Source organism: Lissotriton vulgaris, chromosome 8, assembly GCF_964263255.1.
Source record: "Lissotriton vulgaris chromosome 8, aLisVul1.2, whole genome shotgun sequence".
Taxonomy (NCBI): Eukaryota; Metazoa; Chordata; class Amphibia; order Caudata; family Salamandridae; genus Lissotriton; species Lissotriton vulgaris.
The window spans coordinates 1217547969-1217564221 of NC_141696.1; the positions used below are offsets into that span (position 1 = coordinate 1217547969).

A 16253-nucleotide genomic window follows, 5' to 3' on the forward strand; every position below is an offset into this window, starting at 1 on the left:
GAAATCAAGTAATGAGCGAGGTCAATAGCCTGCCATTGCTGAGAGATTACTGCTGCCAATGTCGGCGCCTGAGCGCTCCATTAACATTGATGTGTTCATCCTGCTTGACTGTCATCCAACAGTTAAGATTGGCCCGCAGGCTACACCCCATACCCATCTAGCACCGGAACCCATCCGGCCAGAGAGACTGAATAGTAGGCTGATGCCTGTCACATGAAGTAAGACATTTTTTTTACCACTATCTCACAAAATGAAAAATGAACTGCATTCATGCATACACAACAGAATGCACACATGCCTTGGGGTGGTTTGGTGAACTGTGCCTAGCCAGAGCCGTGCCCCAGATTATACACCAGGGATTACAGACGGGGGTAACTTTGCTAGCGGGATGAGTATCAAAGTTGTAGTGCCTCAAGATCACAAGCAAGAATTCCACCTTGTTTTCAATGCCTCTAATTGTGCTGTGTACTACTAAGTAATGCTGCATGATAAAGTACTTGTATTCAGCAGATGAACACTGGGCTGGACAATACATTATGGTGTCTGCTGATGGATTGTTGAGTTCTCATCACAAGAAATATATGGCGAACTAACTCTAACTTCATTTGAAAAGCTTGTGTCATTTTCCTTCACATATGTTTTCCTCACTCTTAAATCCAACTACAAAATGTATACCTGGCACATACTTAACAGGTGCTTGGCTCCTATTTACAAATGTTTACATGCATCAAAGACATTTTAGTGTACATACCATATTAGATCTAGGTTTACCTCCGTTTGTTGTGAAAATCTCCTATCTGCACAATGAACCTTTACTGTAAAGCGCTCTGTTAACACACAGATTCGACGCGCTATCTCAGGAAATACGTTTTTTTATACTTACTTTTGTTAACTTCAAGTCACAATCACACAGTGGGTAGTATCGTCAACACCACTGCTAATGCATCTACAAAATCACAGCTTGTAAGAGCGAGACACTTTATCCGAACTCCCCGTCACATATCATTCAGCATTTTACAATAATAAAGAAAAGGAGGAAATTACCAGCAAGGTTGTCAATCTCTTTCTCCTGCAGCAGACTGACAGCATCATCATCTCCTTCCAGCATAAGCTCAGTTTCTGCATTCTGATTCACCACTGCTTGGCTCCTGAAAGTCTTTTTGGATTTCACCACATCTTCTTCTGTTCCTAGATTCAAGAGACAAACTGTGTTACTCAGACACAACCCGAAGCATATTTCTTAACAAGATGTACAATAGCATATTATTCTCTTTCTCAAAATATTAGAGCAAGGATAGTCTTTGTATGAGACTTTCCATTGACTTTGCTGTTGATGAATTTTTTACTAATTAATGTTGTGTAACAATGCTGGACAAATCCGACTTCATACTTTTCTCCACAATAATTAATCACATAAACAAAGCTATGGGTTGTAGGAAATCTCTTTAAATAGGAGGCAATATTGATATTTTATCATGTTAAAACTTCCTTTTTAAAATTTGCTCCATTTTATCTTGACTTATATTTTCCCTATATGTGGAATAATCTGTTTGTTAAAAAATAACTATACACACGCACAGAAAAAATAATTTGCTTACCTAAAGTTGATGAAAACCAATTGTTATGTCAAAAAACCTAAAAACACTAAAGCTCACCACATGCTGCTAGTTAGGCAGAACTAAATTCTTACAAGTGTCCTCTCATCCTTTACATGTGATATAACTGATGAAACCGCAAAAGACATAGCTAAAAACATAATTCATGGCATCACCAATGACATGAGCGCTTTATACACAATATAGGCTGATAGGAGGCCTAAGCAGTAGGCAGAGCCGACTTTAGCATTGATGACGCCCAGTGCGACAATCTTTTTTTGGCGCTCCTACCCATATGCCCTCCTTCTTCGATTCCATCACTACCACCCTGCAAAAGTGCACCCCATCTCTCCATAGCCCCTCTCTCACATACATGTCGTGTTTTAAAGCGCTGGTAAAGCTTGGAGTTATTGCTAAATATAGCGCCCCCCTGAGGTCAGTGCTCCCCTTCCAGGTTGGCGATCTGTGCGGCTGCACCGGTCGCACCGCCTTAAACCTGGTCCTAGCAGTAGGTGAGTATACGGTGACCACAGAATATGCCCTCTATTTGCAACATACATCATATAAGGCGTACAGGATATGCAATTTATACAGAATTAAGGTGTATTTGGCACTTGCATATAGGGATGGAGAACATGAAGGGTACCATCTGCTTCCAAACACTGTATCCTGCATGCACAGGACATGGTCTGGGGCCAGGATCCTCTTATGTACAAATAGGGATATTGTAAATAAATGTATATGAAGTGCACTGAGTATGACCATGCCTTGTGCCTAATTCATAAAATGGCACAGAGGAAACAGTCTCAGATCCAAATCTGCTCTCCAACTTTAAACACACCATCTCAAGGAAGCCCTTACTCTCCCCACTCATTCTCTGGCAAATGTGTCAAGACCTAGAATGATTTATCCGCTGAAGTCAAGCAAGCCAAACCATATCTGATATTCCATCATTATCAAACTATTAGAACACATTCTCAGCTTAGCACCTACATCAAAGACTCCTTTCTTTATCTTGCTGTCCTCTCCTGTCATTACTTCCTGTCGATTCCCTATCAAGGCTGCCACACCCTTTTATTCTACTACCTCCTTCCCACACCCAACTGCTCATTGGCCAGATATTTAGCTTAAATATGCTACCTTTCAACATGTTCCACCTCCCCCTGCGCTTGTTATTCATTGTGTCTCTCTTCTTCCTTCTACTCTACTACACCAATTCATGACTCGTTTAATCCTTAACTAAGTTGCAAGAATATATTCCTATGAATCATGATGTTCCTCCAAAACTCTGCATTTAAATACGTATTTTTGCATCAGTCCTTCTGTATAGCGTTCAGATAATATTGCTCTGAAACTCTGAATGTATGAACTTATTTTGCATTGATCTCCAATATGCTCTGATGCCCCATGGGAAAGAGTTCAAGCTGGACAGAATGCTGGATAAATAAATAAAATTAAGTGTATTACCTGAGTCATGCCTCTATATCGCGCACAAGAGCACACACACACCATGTCCTTTTTCTACATACAGAAGCATAGGTGTGAGAACATGGGCTATTGGTTGAAGGGAGTGAAAACCTGCTCCAGCAACAACCTCAATCCTTGTCAGGATAAACCACAAAAATCCCCATAATTAACCTGTGCTTAAACCTCTGGTAGCTTGGCACAAAAGCAGTCCAACTTAACTTAGAAGCAATATTTAAAGTATTTATGTAGAACTTAATCAGTAACAAAGTAAAAACAAAATAGAGTACATTTTATTAAATAAAATGATATCAGAACCTCAAAAATCCAATCAGTAGAAGCGGCGAGATGTAATTTTAAAGTCTTAGGTGAAAGTAGCGCCAAAAAGTGCAAGGTGCCAAAAGGGATTTTCTGGTCACACTGGACAAAGACAACGTCATAAGTTCAAGCCGACTGCAGTGAAACGCGAGCCAGGAACAGGACTGGGTTTGGTCCGCTGGGCAATGTACCTGGTTGTTCTTGGACTAAGATGAGAGGTCCTGCGTCGCGTTGCGCCAAGTTGCATCTCTTCCGATGGGGCCGCTCATCAGAAGCTGCAAGGACCTGCATCAGGATGCATTCCACAGCGTCTGCTCCAATGAGGGCACCGATGCTGCGATGTGATGCATTAAGTTGTGTCCTGTTCTGACGGAACCGATATTTGGGTCAGCAGGGATACACTCTGATGCCAGTTAAGGGTCCAGGACCTGGGGGCACCTCTTGGGGATCAGGACTCACTCCAACAGAGGTCAGTGGCAGGGCACTGGCAGGCCCAGTTGAGTCTGGGCAACCGGGCAGATGCAGGACAAGTCTCTGGAGCTTATGTCCCTGTAGTTCAGAACAGGAGGCCAGTCAGCTATTCTTTGGAGTCACCCTGGTGGTTTTGAGTCCAAGGAGTGGGTCCATTCTTCATTTCTCAGGCAGCAGGGCAGTTGTCTTGCAGCCGGGGAGCGGGGAGCAGGCAGTCTTCCACAGGTCCAGTAGTGATCTGAAGAGTTGATCTTGAGTGTCCAATATTTATACCTGGTACCAGCTTTGAAGTGGGAGAAACTTCTAGACTCCCCCCCCCCCCCCCCCCACACACACACACACACATCTGGTTCTGGAATTTCATTCCATATGACTGCCCTGGCTCAGAAGGTTCTGGGGTCACAATAGATTAGTGTGAAGTCCTGTGTGAGTGTGCTGAGGCAGGCCCTTTGAAGTGTAAGTGTGGTAGGTGACAGCTCTGCCAACTACACCTAGTGATGTGACCCAGAATAGAAGCACCAAATGATTAGGACAAGAAAATGGCAACTTTATAAAACTTTCCGAACTCTGACAAAATCCGCCTTTACCATTAAAGCGGGTTTTAAATAACAATGACTACACTGCTAAACTTGATATTCCTATCTGCTCCCATTCAAACGTCAACACTTCTTAAACAAAATAAGGTAGCTCAATGCTATCCTATGGAAGAGGTAGGCCTTGCAGTAGTGAAAATGAATGTAAGAGTTTTCCACTACCAGGGCAAGTAAAAATTAAAAGTACATGTCCAACTTTTTAAATACACTACACCCTGCTCTAAGGCCTGTTTATCAATCAATCAATCATTGCATTTGTAAAGCGCACTACTTACCCGTGAGGGTCTCAAGGCGCTGGGGGTGGGGAGTGCTGCTACTGCTCGAAGAGCCAGGTCTTGAGGAGTCTTCTGAAGGTTAGCAGGTCTTGGGTCAGCCGTAGGTGAGTGGGGAGGGTGTTCCAGGTCTTGGAGGCGAGGTGGGAGAATGATCTTCTGTCGGAGGTCGTTCTTCGGATGCTGGGGACTGTGGCAGGGGCGAGGTCGGCGGAGCGGGGCTTGCAGGTGGGGGTGTAGAAGCGGAGTCGTCTGTTTGAAGTGTGCTGGTCAGGTGTTACGGAGTGCCTTGTGTGCGTGGGTGAGGAGCTTGAAGGTTATCCTCTTGTTGACGGGCAGCCAGTGCAGGTCTCTCAGGTGGGGTGAGATGTGGCTCCCGCGAGGGATGTCGAGGATCAGGCGTGCAGAGGCGTTCTGGATGCGTTGGACCAGTTTCAGGAGTTTGGCCGAGGCTCCTGCGTAGAGGGTGTTTCCGCAGTCCAACCTACTGCTGACGAGGGCCGGGGTGACCGTTCTTCTCGCCCGGGATCCACTTGCAGCTCTTGTGGAGCATGCGAAGGGTGTTGAAGCAGGAGGAAGAGACGGCGTTGACCTGTTCAGTCAAGCAAAGTGTGGAGTCGAGGATGACCCCTAGGTTGCGTGCATGGTCGGTGGGTGTTGGAGCTGTTCCCAGTGCGGTCGGCCACCACGAGTCGTTCCAGGCCGAGGGGATGGATCTGAGGATGAGGACCTCTGTCTTGTCTGAGTTCAGTTTCAGCCGGCTGTTCCTCATCCATTCGGCGACGGCCTTCATTTATGGACTACCTTAGGGTTGACTTATATGTATTAAAAAGGAAAGGTGAGGTCTAGTAAAAGGGTTATTTGTCAGGTCGAAATGGCAATTTAAAACTGCACCCAGACTGCAATGGCAGGACAGGGACATGTTTAAAATATTACTTAATTGGGTGGCACAATGAATGTTATAGGAGAACTAGTAGCATTTAAATTATAGGCCTTAGGTATATGTAGTACCACTTTACTGGGCACTTACAAATAAATGAAATGTGCCAATCAGGTGTAAACTAATTGTACCATGTGCTAGGGAGAGAGCACAAACACTTTAGCACTGGTTAGCAGTGGTAAAGTGTGTAGAGTTCTAAAGCCAACAAAAACAAATTCAGCACAACTGGAGGGGTGAAGGCAAAAGTTTTGGCGGGACGAGCACCCAAGGGTGTCAGGTCTAACAATAGTTTACATGTAAACATGCACCAGACAATGGTCTGAAAGCTCTGCACATACATGTATTGGACAGAAATGGTTCTGATTTAGTTATTGGCCATGTCATCAATGATGCCATCCTCTCAAACAATTTTCAGAGTGGGTGTGCCAACCATCACATCATCTGACTAACGTCCTTCTGTTATACGTTGTATGCCTGTAGTGTAGTTAATAATAGGCAGCATGTGCAGTGGCTCAAGTGCTCCGGGGAATAAGGGTGCTCTGCCCCCAATTATGGCAGATTCCCATGATCAAATCGGGGCAAATTAGGCTCCTTTGTCTTGCTTCCATTAGGGACAAAGCACTTTCCCATCCCACAGTTCCATGATGCTGATTCACGTTTTTAGATATTTGTTCTTTACTTTGTAAAGCAAGCATGTGTACTTTCTTGTATCTCGGTTAGAAAATGTCTAAAATATATTGACTTTTACAGCAAGAGTGCCACTCATTAAAATGTTTTTAAAAAACGAAAAACGAAATGTGCAGCCGGAGAAAGGGCCAGTAAACACAGCTCTTTGGTCAAATAATCAGCATCACTTTGACATGTGACAGCTTGCACCAGAGTTCACTGTAAATGCTCCAAGGCCTCTTTATTTTTACTTCTCCCTCTGAATTCCATCAAAGATATTTAGTGGTGCTACATCATCCCTACTGACGGTGCCACTGATGCCACTTTAAGCTTAAGAGTAGTGTACTGAGGTGTAACGTTCACATATGCAACAAAATTAATATGAATTCAGTGATTTTTTGGGTTTATGATCATAACCATAACATCCCAGAAAGTTAAGTATTTTCAGGTTTTTTTGTTTTTACTATATAGCTCAAGATAACATTGTAGTAGAGAAGCAAACCATCCCTTAGCTAAATTATTTTGGAAATGTACTTGCAAGGTGCTTGTGCGCTTGCAATGCGGATTCGGCGCCATCACCGAGTCTGCTGTCAACGAGGGATGTGAGGGCCTGCAGCTAGGATATGTTGTACAGAAGAGGTTCCTATGCAGCAACGGGCTACGATGCAGGTCTTTGTGGCAGGTCAAATTTGGGCTGTGCAGCAGAGAAGATGTGTTAGCTCTGCTAGACCCACATGCGGGCAAGGCACCTTAGGCTCACTTTCAAGGGTCCAGGACTAGGGTGGCATCTCTTGGCAGGGTAGGCTCACAGAAGACAAAGTGCAGGTGCAGTAGAAAGGTTGTTTGTAGCCTGTTAGGTCCGTGAGGCTTTTTATCATGAGGCTAGACAACTAGCCCTTGGAGTCACTCTGGGTTCTGGGTTCAAGCGATTCAAGTCCAGTCCTTCTCAACTAGGCAGGAGGGCAGCAGATGAGCACAGCAAAGCAGTAGTCCAGCTAAGTGCAATCCTGCAGAGTGGCAGTCCTTCATCAGCAGAACAGTCCTTCTTCCTGGCAGAGTATCCACAGATCCAGACGTGTTCTGAAGTTATGGTGCCTGAGGTCCACCTTTTATACCATGGTGCCCTAGTTCCGGGAGGTGGGATACGTGGCTTTGAAGTGAAAGGAATTTACTGCCTCCCTGCCCTGGCTCCAAGCTGGCAGGATTGACAATGAATGGTCATTACGCCCTTTGTTTGGAGACAGGCCACAGCCTATTCAGGTGTAAGTGGGCCAGTGCTCAGCTCGCTCTCATCCTGCCACTACATGGCTCATCCAGGCACACCTAGCCCTCTATTGAGTGACTGTCTGGGGGGAATTTACAAAGTCTGTCAGTTACATCCTATGGACATGCCATAGGCAAAAAAGGGCAAAAAAATGCCAACTTTCCAAAAGTGGAATTTTTACGATTGTGCTCAAATACCCGACTTTACCATACAATAGGCCTCTTTGCCACTATTCCAACGGCAACAGACATGAAATTGTTATCCCTTCCCATTTGGAAATTACACTTACACAATGCAATAGTGCAACTCCAATGTTATCCTAAGGGAGAGATAAGCCTTGCAGTAGTGAAAAAATGAACTTAAGAGTTTTTCACTACCAGGCCATATAAAACGTAAAAGTGCACGTTCTGCTCTTTAAATACATTGTACCCTTCCTTCTGGACTCTCCGGGGCTTACCCTAGGAGTGACTTATCTGTATTCAAAAGGAAGGTTTAAGCCTGACAAAAGGTTTATTTTGCCATGTTGACATGGCATTTAATTTACAGACTCTGGTTACATATAGTACCACTTTACTGGGGACCTAAAAGTAAATTAAATAGGTCAATTGAGGGTAGTCCAATAGGTTTTTGAGGAGAGACTGCATGCACTTTAGCTCTATTTAGCAGTGGTAAAGTGTTCAGAGTCATAAGGCCAGCAAAAACGAGATCAGTAAAAATGTAGAGGGTAAGCAAAAAGTTAGGGAGAAGGCCACCCTCATGCTGGCAGGTCTAACACAGGGTATTAAGACTTAGTTCATGGTGGGCACACTTCCAAATGTGTGCCACCAATAATGCTTAGCTCTTAGCAGCCATTCAGATTGCTTTAGTAGTTTTAGATGTGTGAATCTAGAAATCTAGTTTGCTAGCAGGTTTTTTTTAAATCTCATTTAGGTACGCAAACAAGTCATACATTCAATAAAACAACTAATGTGCACCAAATAATCATCTACAAAAGCTCTATTTTCACAAAACTCTAAATACCATTTACTTTTTTGTTCATTGTGTCATAAAGATGTATGGTGTTCTGTTTAGGGGGGAAAAACACAGGCATACCACTTCTTAAAAATTGTTGAGGAAGCATAACCTCACCGACATTGAAGGTGTAGACTAAAACTCTAATTTTCTCTAATCAAAAGCTTTTTATAGACCATGTTGGCGCAGTATGCCTTTGGATCATGAACGAGAAACATTTTCATTAAATGAAACATTACAAGGGAGGGCTGAGCTGCGCAACTCATAGGGTCCAATTCTCCAAGCAACTTCAGAGTTTAAGTCAGATACAAGTAAAACATTTCATGAACTGAAAGAGACGGGCTTAGCAAAGTTTTCAAGCAGAGGTGTCACTAATGATTATTCAAAGTGTACTGATATTTTTCATTTGTAAAAGAGTATATGCTACTGAGTAGTGTGTGGTACTCTTGAAAAATATTCCACAAATGCATGGAACATGCAGAAGGACATTTTTTGCCAACCTATTCGTTCTGCCTAATCTACGTTTCTCTGACCTTGTCAATACACATGACTGAACAAAGTATAAGAGGTGCACAGGACATGGCAACATACACATCCCCTTCCCCACCACCCCCAAATGTTACAACTATGGGTGAGGCAATAGAACACTCCACATGAGAAATTGCTATCCTATAATGTCAAAAAGTAATCAGAAGAATAAATGTGAAAAATCTGCTAAGGCACATCTAATACGCATGCAGATTTTCTGTAGTGTGGATAATCCTCAGAAAAAAGGTTAGAGACGAAAGGGACAGACCAGTGTTTATGAAGGAAAAAAATGTATCTTGTGTGGGCATACAACATTTTGAATGAGCATACTGCTTTAAGACTCCTCCGTGTAGAGGCATAAGCCTACATTTCCAGAGAATTGTGCATACTTTGTAAATCTCACCCTCAGATCTGCTTTGAAAATATTTAGCATAGCACTGTAAAGTACACTACTTGTGCAGTGACGGCGACTATACATTCTGAGAAAAAAGATTTACCTCTTTGGAAGATTTCATATGACAAAAAGGTTTTTGCAGAAACAATGACTCCAGAATTCAGACTAACAAAATAACAAATATTTCAGCCTGTATTAAAGTCCTAAATCCAACCAAATTCACAAATTATATATATATATATATATATATATATATATATATATATATATATATATATATATATATATATATATATATATATATATATATATATATATATATATATATATATATATATAGATGTTGTTAATTTACTATTTTTAATGGGTTGTTATTCTCCCTAGAGATTTGATTCCTCAATGCAAATAGGACGTTTGCTAGGACTTATGTTAGGGTGACATTTTATACTCTGAAGAAGGGTAACCCGTTTTTTCTTTTTAACTGCTTAATTATAAATAGAGCTCCTGGTTGTATGGTATTTATTTTTCTGACATTTTCGTCTCTGTTTATCCATATTTATTGTTTTGCCCATCTTATTGGTATTTATTTTTTTGCCCATCTTATTGGTATTTATTTATTTTGCTTCTTGAGAATAAACAGTCGCAAAATTGTATATATCCACATTTATTGAACTGATAAACATACACTCGTACTTCGATGGCTGTCGAGTTTTAGCAAATTAAGCAGCCAAATATAACAAAACACTACATTCACATGTATATGTAGCATTATATACAAATATACATAAACGAATGCCTGTATTTAAGGAAATCTCATCCTGTTTTTTAACTCGACATGCTTTCTATCTGCCCAACTGTTGGCCTGGAATTCATGAAGGACAGCATGGAAAGTCACTCACAAGGAGCACGATTTTCTGTATAATTCCACATTTAAATATAAATACAGACATTCTGTCTGTATTTATCTGTAAAAATCAGTAAAAACAGAGAACAGGGAGCCTTTATTATAAAGCTTACTTTTGAACTGCATAGTCTATCGACAGATATAGAGTTCAAAACCTTAACAGACAAGAATAAGCCTAGAAAAGATATCCATTGGGATAAAAGATTGACATTTCTAAAGCAATTCAAAAAAATATTGTCACATCAGTTCAATGGATTTGACACTCAACAGGTGCCCAGATGCCACACAAATTCAATAAACCTAGTTAATCATTATAACTAATGTATACCAGATACCCTAGGTATGCTTCTATAAACCAGTTCCGATCTGTCCACCTTCTCCAGAAAACATTAGCGATACTACATTGGGCGCTGCATTTAATAATAACTGTGCACAGAAAAATACCATTTATGAACATCCCAAGTCTGTCAAAAGTGGAGCCAAGAAGTGGTACTTCATCTGCTGGAAGATTGGGAAAAACACATAAAATCAAATACGACTTAGCAGTCTGTACAAACAAAGTAAGAGCTACTGAAATGCTGCATATTTCTAGGTTTTTCAGTGATAGAATCTGTAACCTGCCTTTGAGGTTAAGAGGAGGATGTAAAGAGGATGGGCCCAGTCAAGATATCTCTTCATGCCTAGGTCAACTTTAATGAGCATGTAGCAAGTAAACAATGGATTATCAGCAATACATTTCATTTGCTTGGTCTCAGAAAATGACCATAGGTAAATTTCATCTTGGGAGTACAATATCTGTTTAGCTGCTAATATTCCAAAGAAGTATAGTTAAAATCTAGATTTATGACTAATATTCAGTTCCAAGCAGAGTAACACTAGTGGAGGAAAAGGAGGATTTTATATACAGTGATAATAAAATGTCACTGTTTTAACTAATGCTCTCGGGAGAGAAACTAGTCCACCACCTACCCCACAGCTACAACACCGCAAATCTTCTAAATTGTTACGAAGGATCACTCAAGTTTTTGCCACCTATGTTATGACTACATATGAGAATCATTAAATACGAAAGGACAGTAAGAAAAATACTGTACTTCTGGTACCTTGTCTCCTTTCGTTGTAAAGCATCTTATACGGTGGTACCCAAACATTCTCAATTTTCTTATAGCTTCATTAGCTTAGTTTATTTGACACTGACATTCCCAAAGGGATAGCATAGGGGAATGAGCCAAAAAATCAGAGCTTCCCCAGGGGCTAAAAACTCATCCCCACTCCCTCTCATCTTTTCTTAAAAGTCTGGTGCCGCCAGCTCTTAGGGCGGCAAATAGATGGTGCGTGGCACAACTCTTGGTCAGTCAAAAGGGCCACAATGTAATATAGATCGCATGCCGACGCTTTAGTACACGAATCATGGCATCAGCGCGACACTCCCCGTCTCCCACAAAATGTTTATAGTGCTACAAACCACAGCACCTCCAGGGATCAAAGATGCCAACAGCAAAGCAACACCTCTCACCCCCACTTATTAATTTATTCAGTTGTCAATGAAGAACACCTCCGTTATAAAATGCTTTATTTTCATTATGATGGAAAAGTTAATTAAGCATTGAGCATGATTTCTCAATAAAAGTGACATTTTGTATGGCTTTTCTCTGCTTCTCCTGGCAATCAGTTTCACCGTTAACCTCTCTTCGCCCTTGAAACCATTTTCCAAATGACCCTGATAGTACATTTTCTGGTTCACACTGTAGGCAATTTCCAATTATACTGCTAGTGTCAAAAATAAATAAAAAGTGATGCATGCAATTTGATTTGACTTTATTGTGAGTTGGGGTGTATTTGAAATTAAACCTCGCGTGGCCCCTGCAGTCAAAACCCATTTTGAAAATATTGAAGTCAATGGCACACAGGACCTTTGACAAATTGTATTTAGAAAGAAGATTTAACAGCACAAGCTGCAAACATGCTTATACATGAAACATCTATTCACATTTTTCTTTCTGGAATGTTGCATCTTTTCATATGATTGCACAAGGTACTTCTGCAAAATACACCCTGGCAGTCCCTGAAATGTGTATTTCATTAGTGCAGCCTGTGTTTTGCTACAAAGGAGCAAATATATCTACAAAAACATATGCATGCAGCAGAGAAACATGTACACTCATCTGCCAGAAAATTGATACCGACAAATGTTCTGACATAACGGACCAGCGTTTCACATTTCCATTAATAACCATTCTGTGAAGCATAGTATAGGAAACCCATAAATTAGGTTTAGGAATAGTTATAAACAAATACTCCAAAACACACTGATTGGCTAAGAAGCCCCAAACCAGATCAGCAGTGGTCATTACTTGAGGAACCTTCCAGTGTAGACAGAAAAAAACAGTTCTCTTTGCCAGTTTAGCATCTCTAACAATCAACAGCAGACATTCTAGAATATTCGTTTGTTTAATGATGTCAGCTGGGGTTTGAGATGAACTCTGACGACATTCAGCTGATTGGTTGAACAAGTCGCAACATTCGTTTAAGAGAATTAAATCTGATAACTTGCCTATTTTTTCTTTCTTAAGCCCTCGTGTGTGTATATAAGCCCACTTTTCCGTGGATATATATATACATGCACGTAATTGTGGATAGAAATAACCACACACACGTCAGACAGAAACACACGTATTTCAGTTTCGCACCATCCCAGAACAATCCCTTCAAACGAAACTGAACCACCTCACACAACTCCCTGCTTTTCCCTGAAACACATTCATACTGCCACAGCTCTCCAGAAATCTATCATTCCTTTTCGTTTCCTTCCTTTTGGCTGCTCCATATCGAACAAACATTTGTCTAAATGAAAGTGCAGGAGACCCCGCGCTGCCCTTCAATCACTATATCCTTTATGAATTAGAGCTTCATTTATCAACATTACAGGCAGGAAGAGGCCGGGTCTCCCAGGGCTGTCTCATTACAGGCCTTGTAAATACTGTCCTCTCGAAGAAAAGCTTTAACAGCCAACAAATCAAAATTGATTGAGAATGGAGCGTGTTTGAGCGCATCCATCTTCAGGCAGCGGCCTGCACCGAGTGCACTTTTGGGTCTCTCCAGCCATTCATCAGAGCAGTAACAAGCCCGTCCCGCAGAACCAGGGATATTCTTAGATCCCACAAAGGGAAGGCGTAAAGCACATCTAACACAAGGTGGAATAACGCTCTAGATTTTAGCAACAGGACTAAAACCAGTCTTAACACGGGAACAGAGCCACTTAAAAACCGACCTAACTAAGGATAAATGTACCAAAAAAACGATTAAGGAAAGATGAATATTGCTGCTCGTCTGAAAAAAGCACGGAAGGTATGTGCTGGTTGGTGGGGCAGTTATTTCGCTTACTTTCAATATACCTAATTTGTAGTCCAAATATTGACACTAAGTTAAAAAAAAAATAATTTAGAGCTCATGTCAAGGAATGCCTAAGTATTCTAAAACAAAATACAATTCATGTAGCTACGTTATTAAATAATATGTGCAACAGTTGTAACCAAGGTTACAACATGCAACCTGGAGAAAATGCATGTGTATGATATGATTTGTGGGTAATGTTAAAGGTATGTAAATAAATGGGTGGCAGGCAATGGATTCCAGTTGACCAGTTACAAATGGCTTCTGTTGCATCCAGATGACTTTACATTGGATTTGGATTTCTAATGAACAGTTCTGGAGAAAATTAACTGTACAGTTAACTTTTACCGTTTTTTATTCTTGTTTGGCACTTATTGGTTGTATTTAGTATGTTCGTTTAACTAGAGGAAAATCCCTTGTATTTTCCCACTCTGCTTCCTTAGTCAACAATTGCACACATATAATCCACAACTGGATTTTGAACTAGTCAGCTGAACTATCCAAAATAGCCACCCAACTAGGATTTATAGCTGATAATGGAGGTATGAGGACAGAATGAGGCTACTGTGGTAAGAAATCCAACCTAGACACAATTTAAAAAGAAAACCTATAAAATGAGGCGTCAATAACACACAAAATGGAATTTCTAAGCATGTAAATGTACAACAACTCCTGCTAATGGCTGTTTGGTGTCTCATTCGACCTCCTATGGAGTGATTACATTATTAATAATAATAATAATGATAAGGTCAATTTGATGTGGACCTCAACTTTATGGCACATGCTAACAAGGTAGCGGCAACAGCCCACCATAAACTGAGGCTGATTAGGAAGGTCCTTCCTTTTCTACCAGCTACTGCTGCAAAAACACTAGTTAGCTCGCTAGTGTTAACTTCTCTTGACTACTGCAACGGGCTATTTTTAAATGCCCAAACCAGGATTATAAACAAACTTCAGTCATTACAGAATGCCGCAGCACGGCTCCTTTCAGGAACACCTAAATTTTCCTCAGTATCAGACACACTTAAAAACTATCACTGGCTAACAATCCGCAACCGCATAAAATTTAAATCTCTATGCATAGTGTACAAAGCATTACATGACCAAGCTCCCCAATTCTTTAAGGCAAATCTGATACCCTATAAACCAACCAGAATGCTTCGATCCACCACTTTGAATCATCTAGTGGTACCTCGATCCAAGACAGTATCTTGGGGAGACCGTCGCTTTCTAGTTGCGGCCTCAAAGCTCTGGAATTCCCTGCCGATCTGCATCAAGTCCTCCCCTTCACTTATGCAATTTCGAAAGTTATTGAAAACCTGGCTTTTCGATCAGTAGTCCAATACAGCCTGTCATGAGCGATCAGGGATTTTAATGGAATCAATTAGCGCCGAGACGCCCACGGGTATTCGCCGCGCTCAACAAATCACAAAAATAAATAAAATAAATAAATAAATAATAATAATAAGAGATATTTATAGAGCGCCTGGTTACACCCACTAGTGGGTCCCCGCGCTATGGTGAGAGGCAGCCCCAAGTGCTAGAGAGAGAAAGCAGAGATTAAGAATGCCCTAAATCCACACGAAAAAGGTCAGTTTTCAAGTCATTCCTGAACTTGGTTTCCGCTGCCTCCAGCCTAAGACACAATGGCAGTTTGTTCCAGTTTTGAGGGGCCAGGCGGCGAAATGATCTGCCACCCATCCTGTACTTCAATATCTTAGGGACAGTCATCAGACCCGATCCACAGGACCTCAGTTGCCTAGTGGGCACATAATGAGAGACCAAGTCCGCCAAATATGCAGGGCCATTACCTTGGGAGATGCGGTGGCGCACACAGAGAGCCTTAAACATCACCCTCTCTCTAATAGGAAGCCAATGAAGAGACACCAGAGCGTTCTTCGTAGACGCCCTTCTAGGTAACATGAGAACCAGCATAACCGCAGCATTCTGCACACATTGGAGCCTATTTAGACACGCCCCCGTCGCACCCAGGTACAGTAAATTTCCGTAGTCCAGACGGGAAGTTACAAGTGCGTGCACCATAGACTTCTGGCAGGCACCGGCAGCAGGTCCAAGGTCTTACGAAGGATTTTTAGGACCCCAAAACAGGTACCTGCCACCCGTCTAAATTGATACTTGAAAGAGAGCTTGGGATCCAACCACATGCCCAGGTTCTTCACCTGATTACTCGGTATGGGAGTGGGACCCAAGGTCTGGGGCCACCACGCCGACGACCAAACTGATGGGATGCGGCCTACAATCAGCACCTCGGTCTTGTTGCCATTCAGCTTCAGGCAATTATTAGACATCCAAGATGCCAGTTCCTGTAGACATGCCGTGAAGTTGACGGCCGCCGAGTCCAGATCCTGCGTAAGGGACACCACCAGTTGTCTGTTGTCAGCGTAAGACACTACCCTGATCCCAAATCTCTCAGCGATGT

General features: G+C 41.8%; 1 protein-coding gene across 7 annotated transcripts in view; it reads right to left on the bottom strand.

The window, feature by feature from the left end:
• NBEA (neurobeachin) overlaps nt 1–16253 on the bottom strand; it is a 1820918-nt gene that overhangs the window by 622835 nt on the left and 1181830 nt on the right. For all 7 annotated transcript variants that reach the window (XM_086935110.1, XM_086935108.1, XM_086935109.1 and 4 more), the window contains one exon: nt 1045–1188. In XM_086935110.1, the coding sequence (XP_086791236.1) occupies nt 1045–1188 (144 nt within the window). The remainder of the gene's footprint in view (nt 1–1044; nt 1189–16253) is intronic.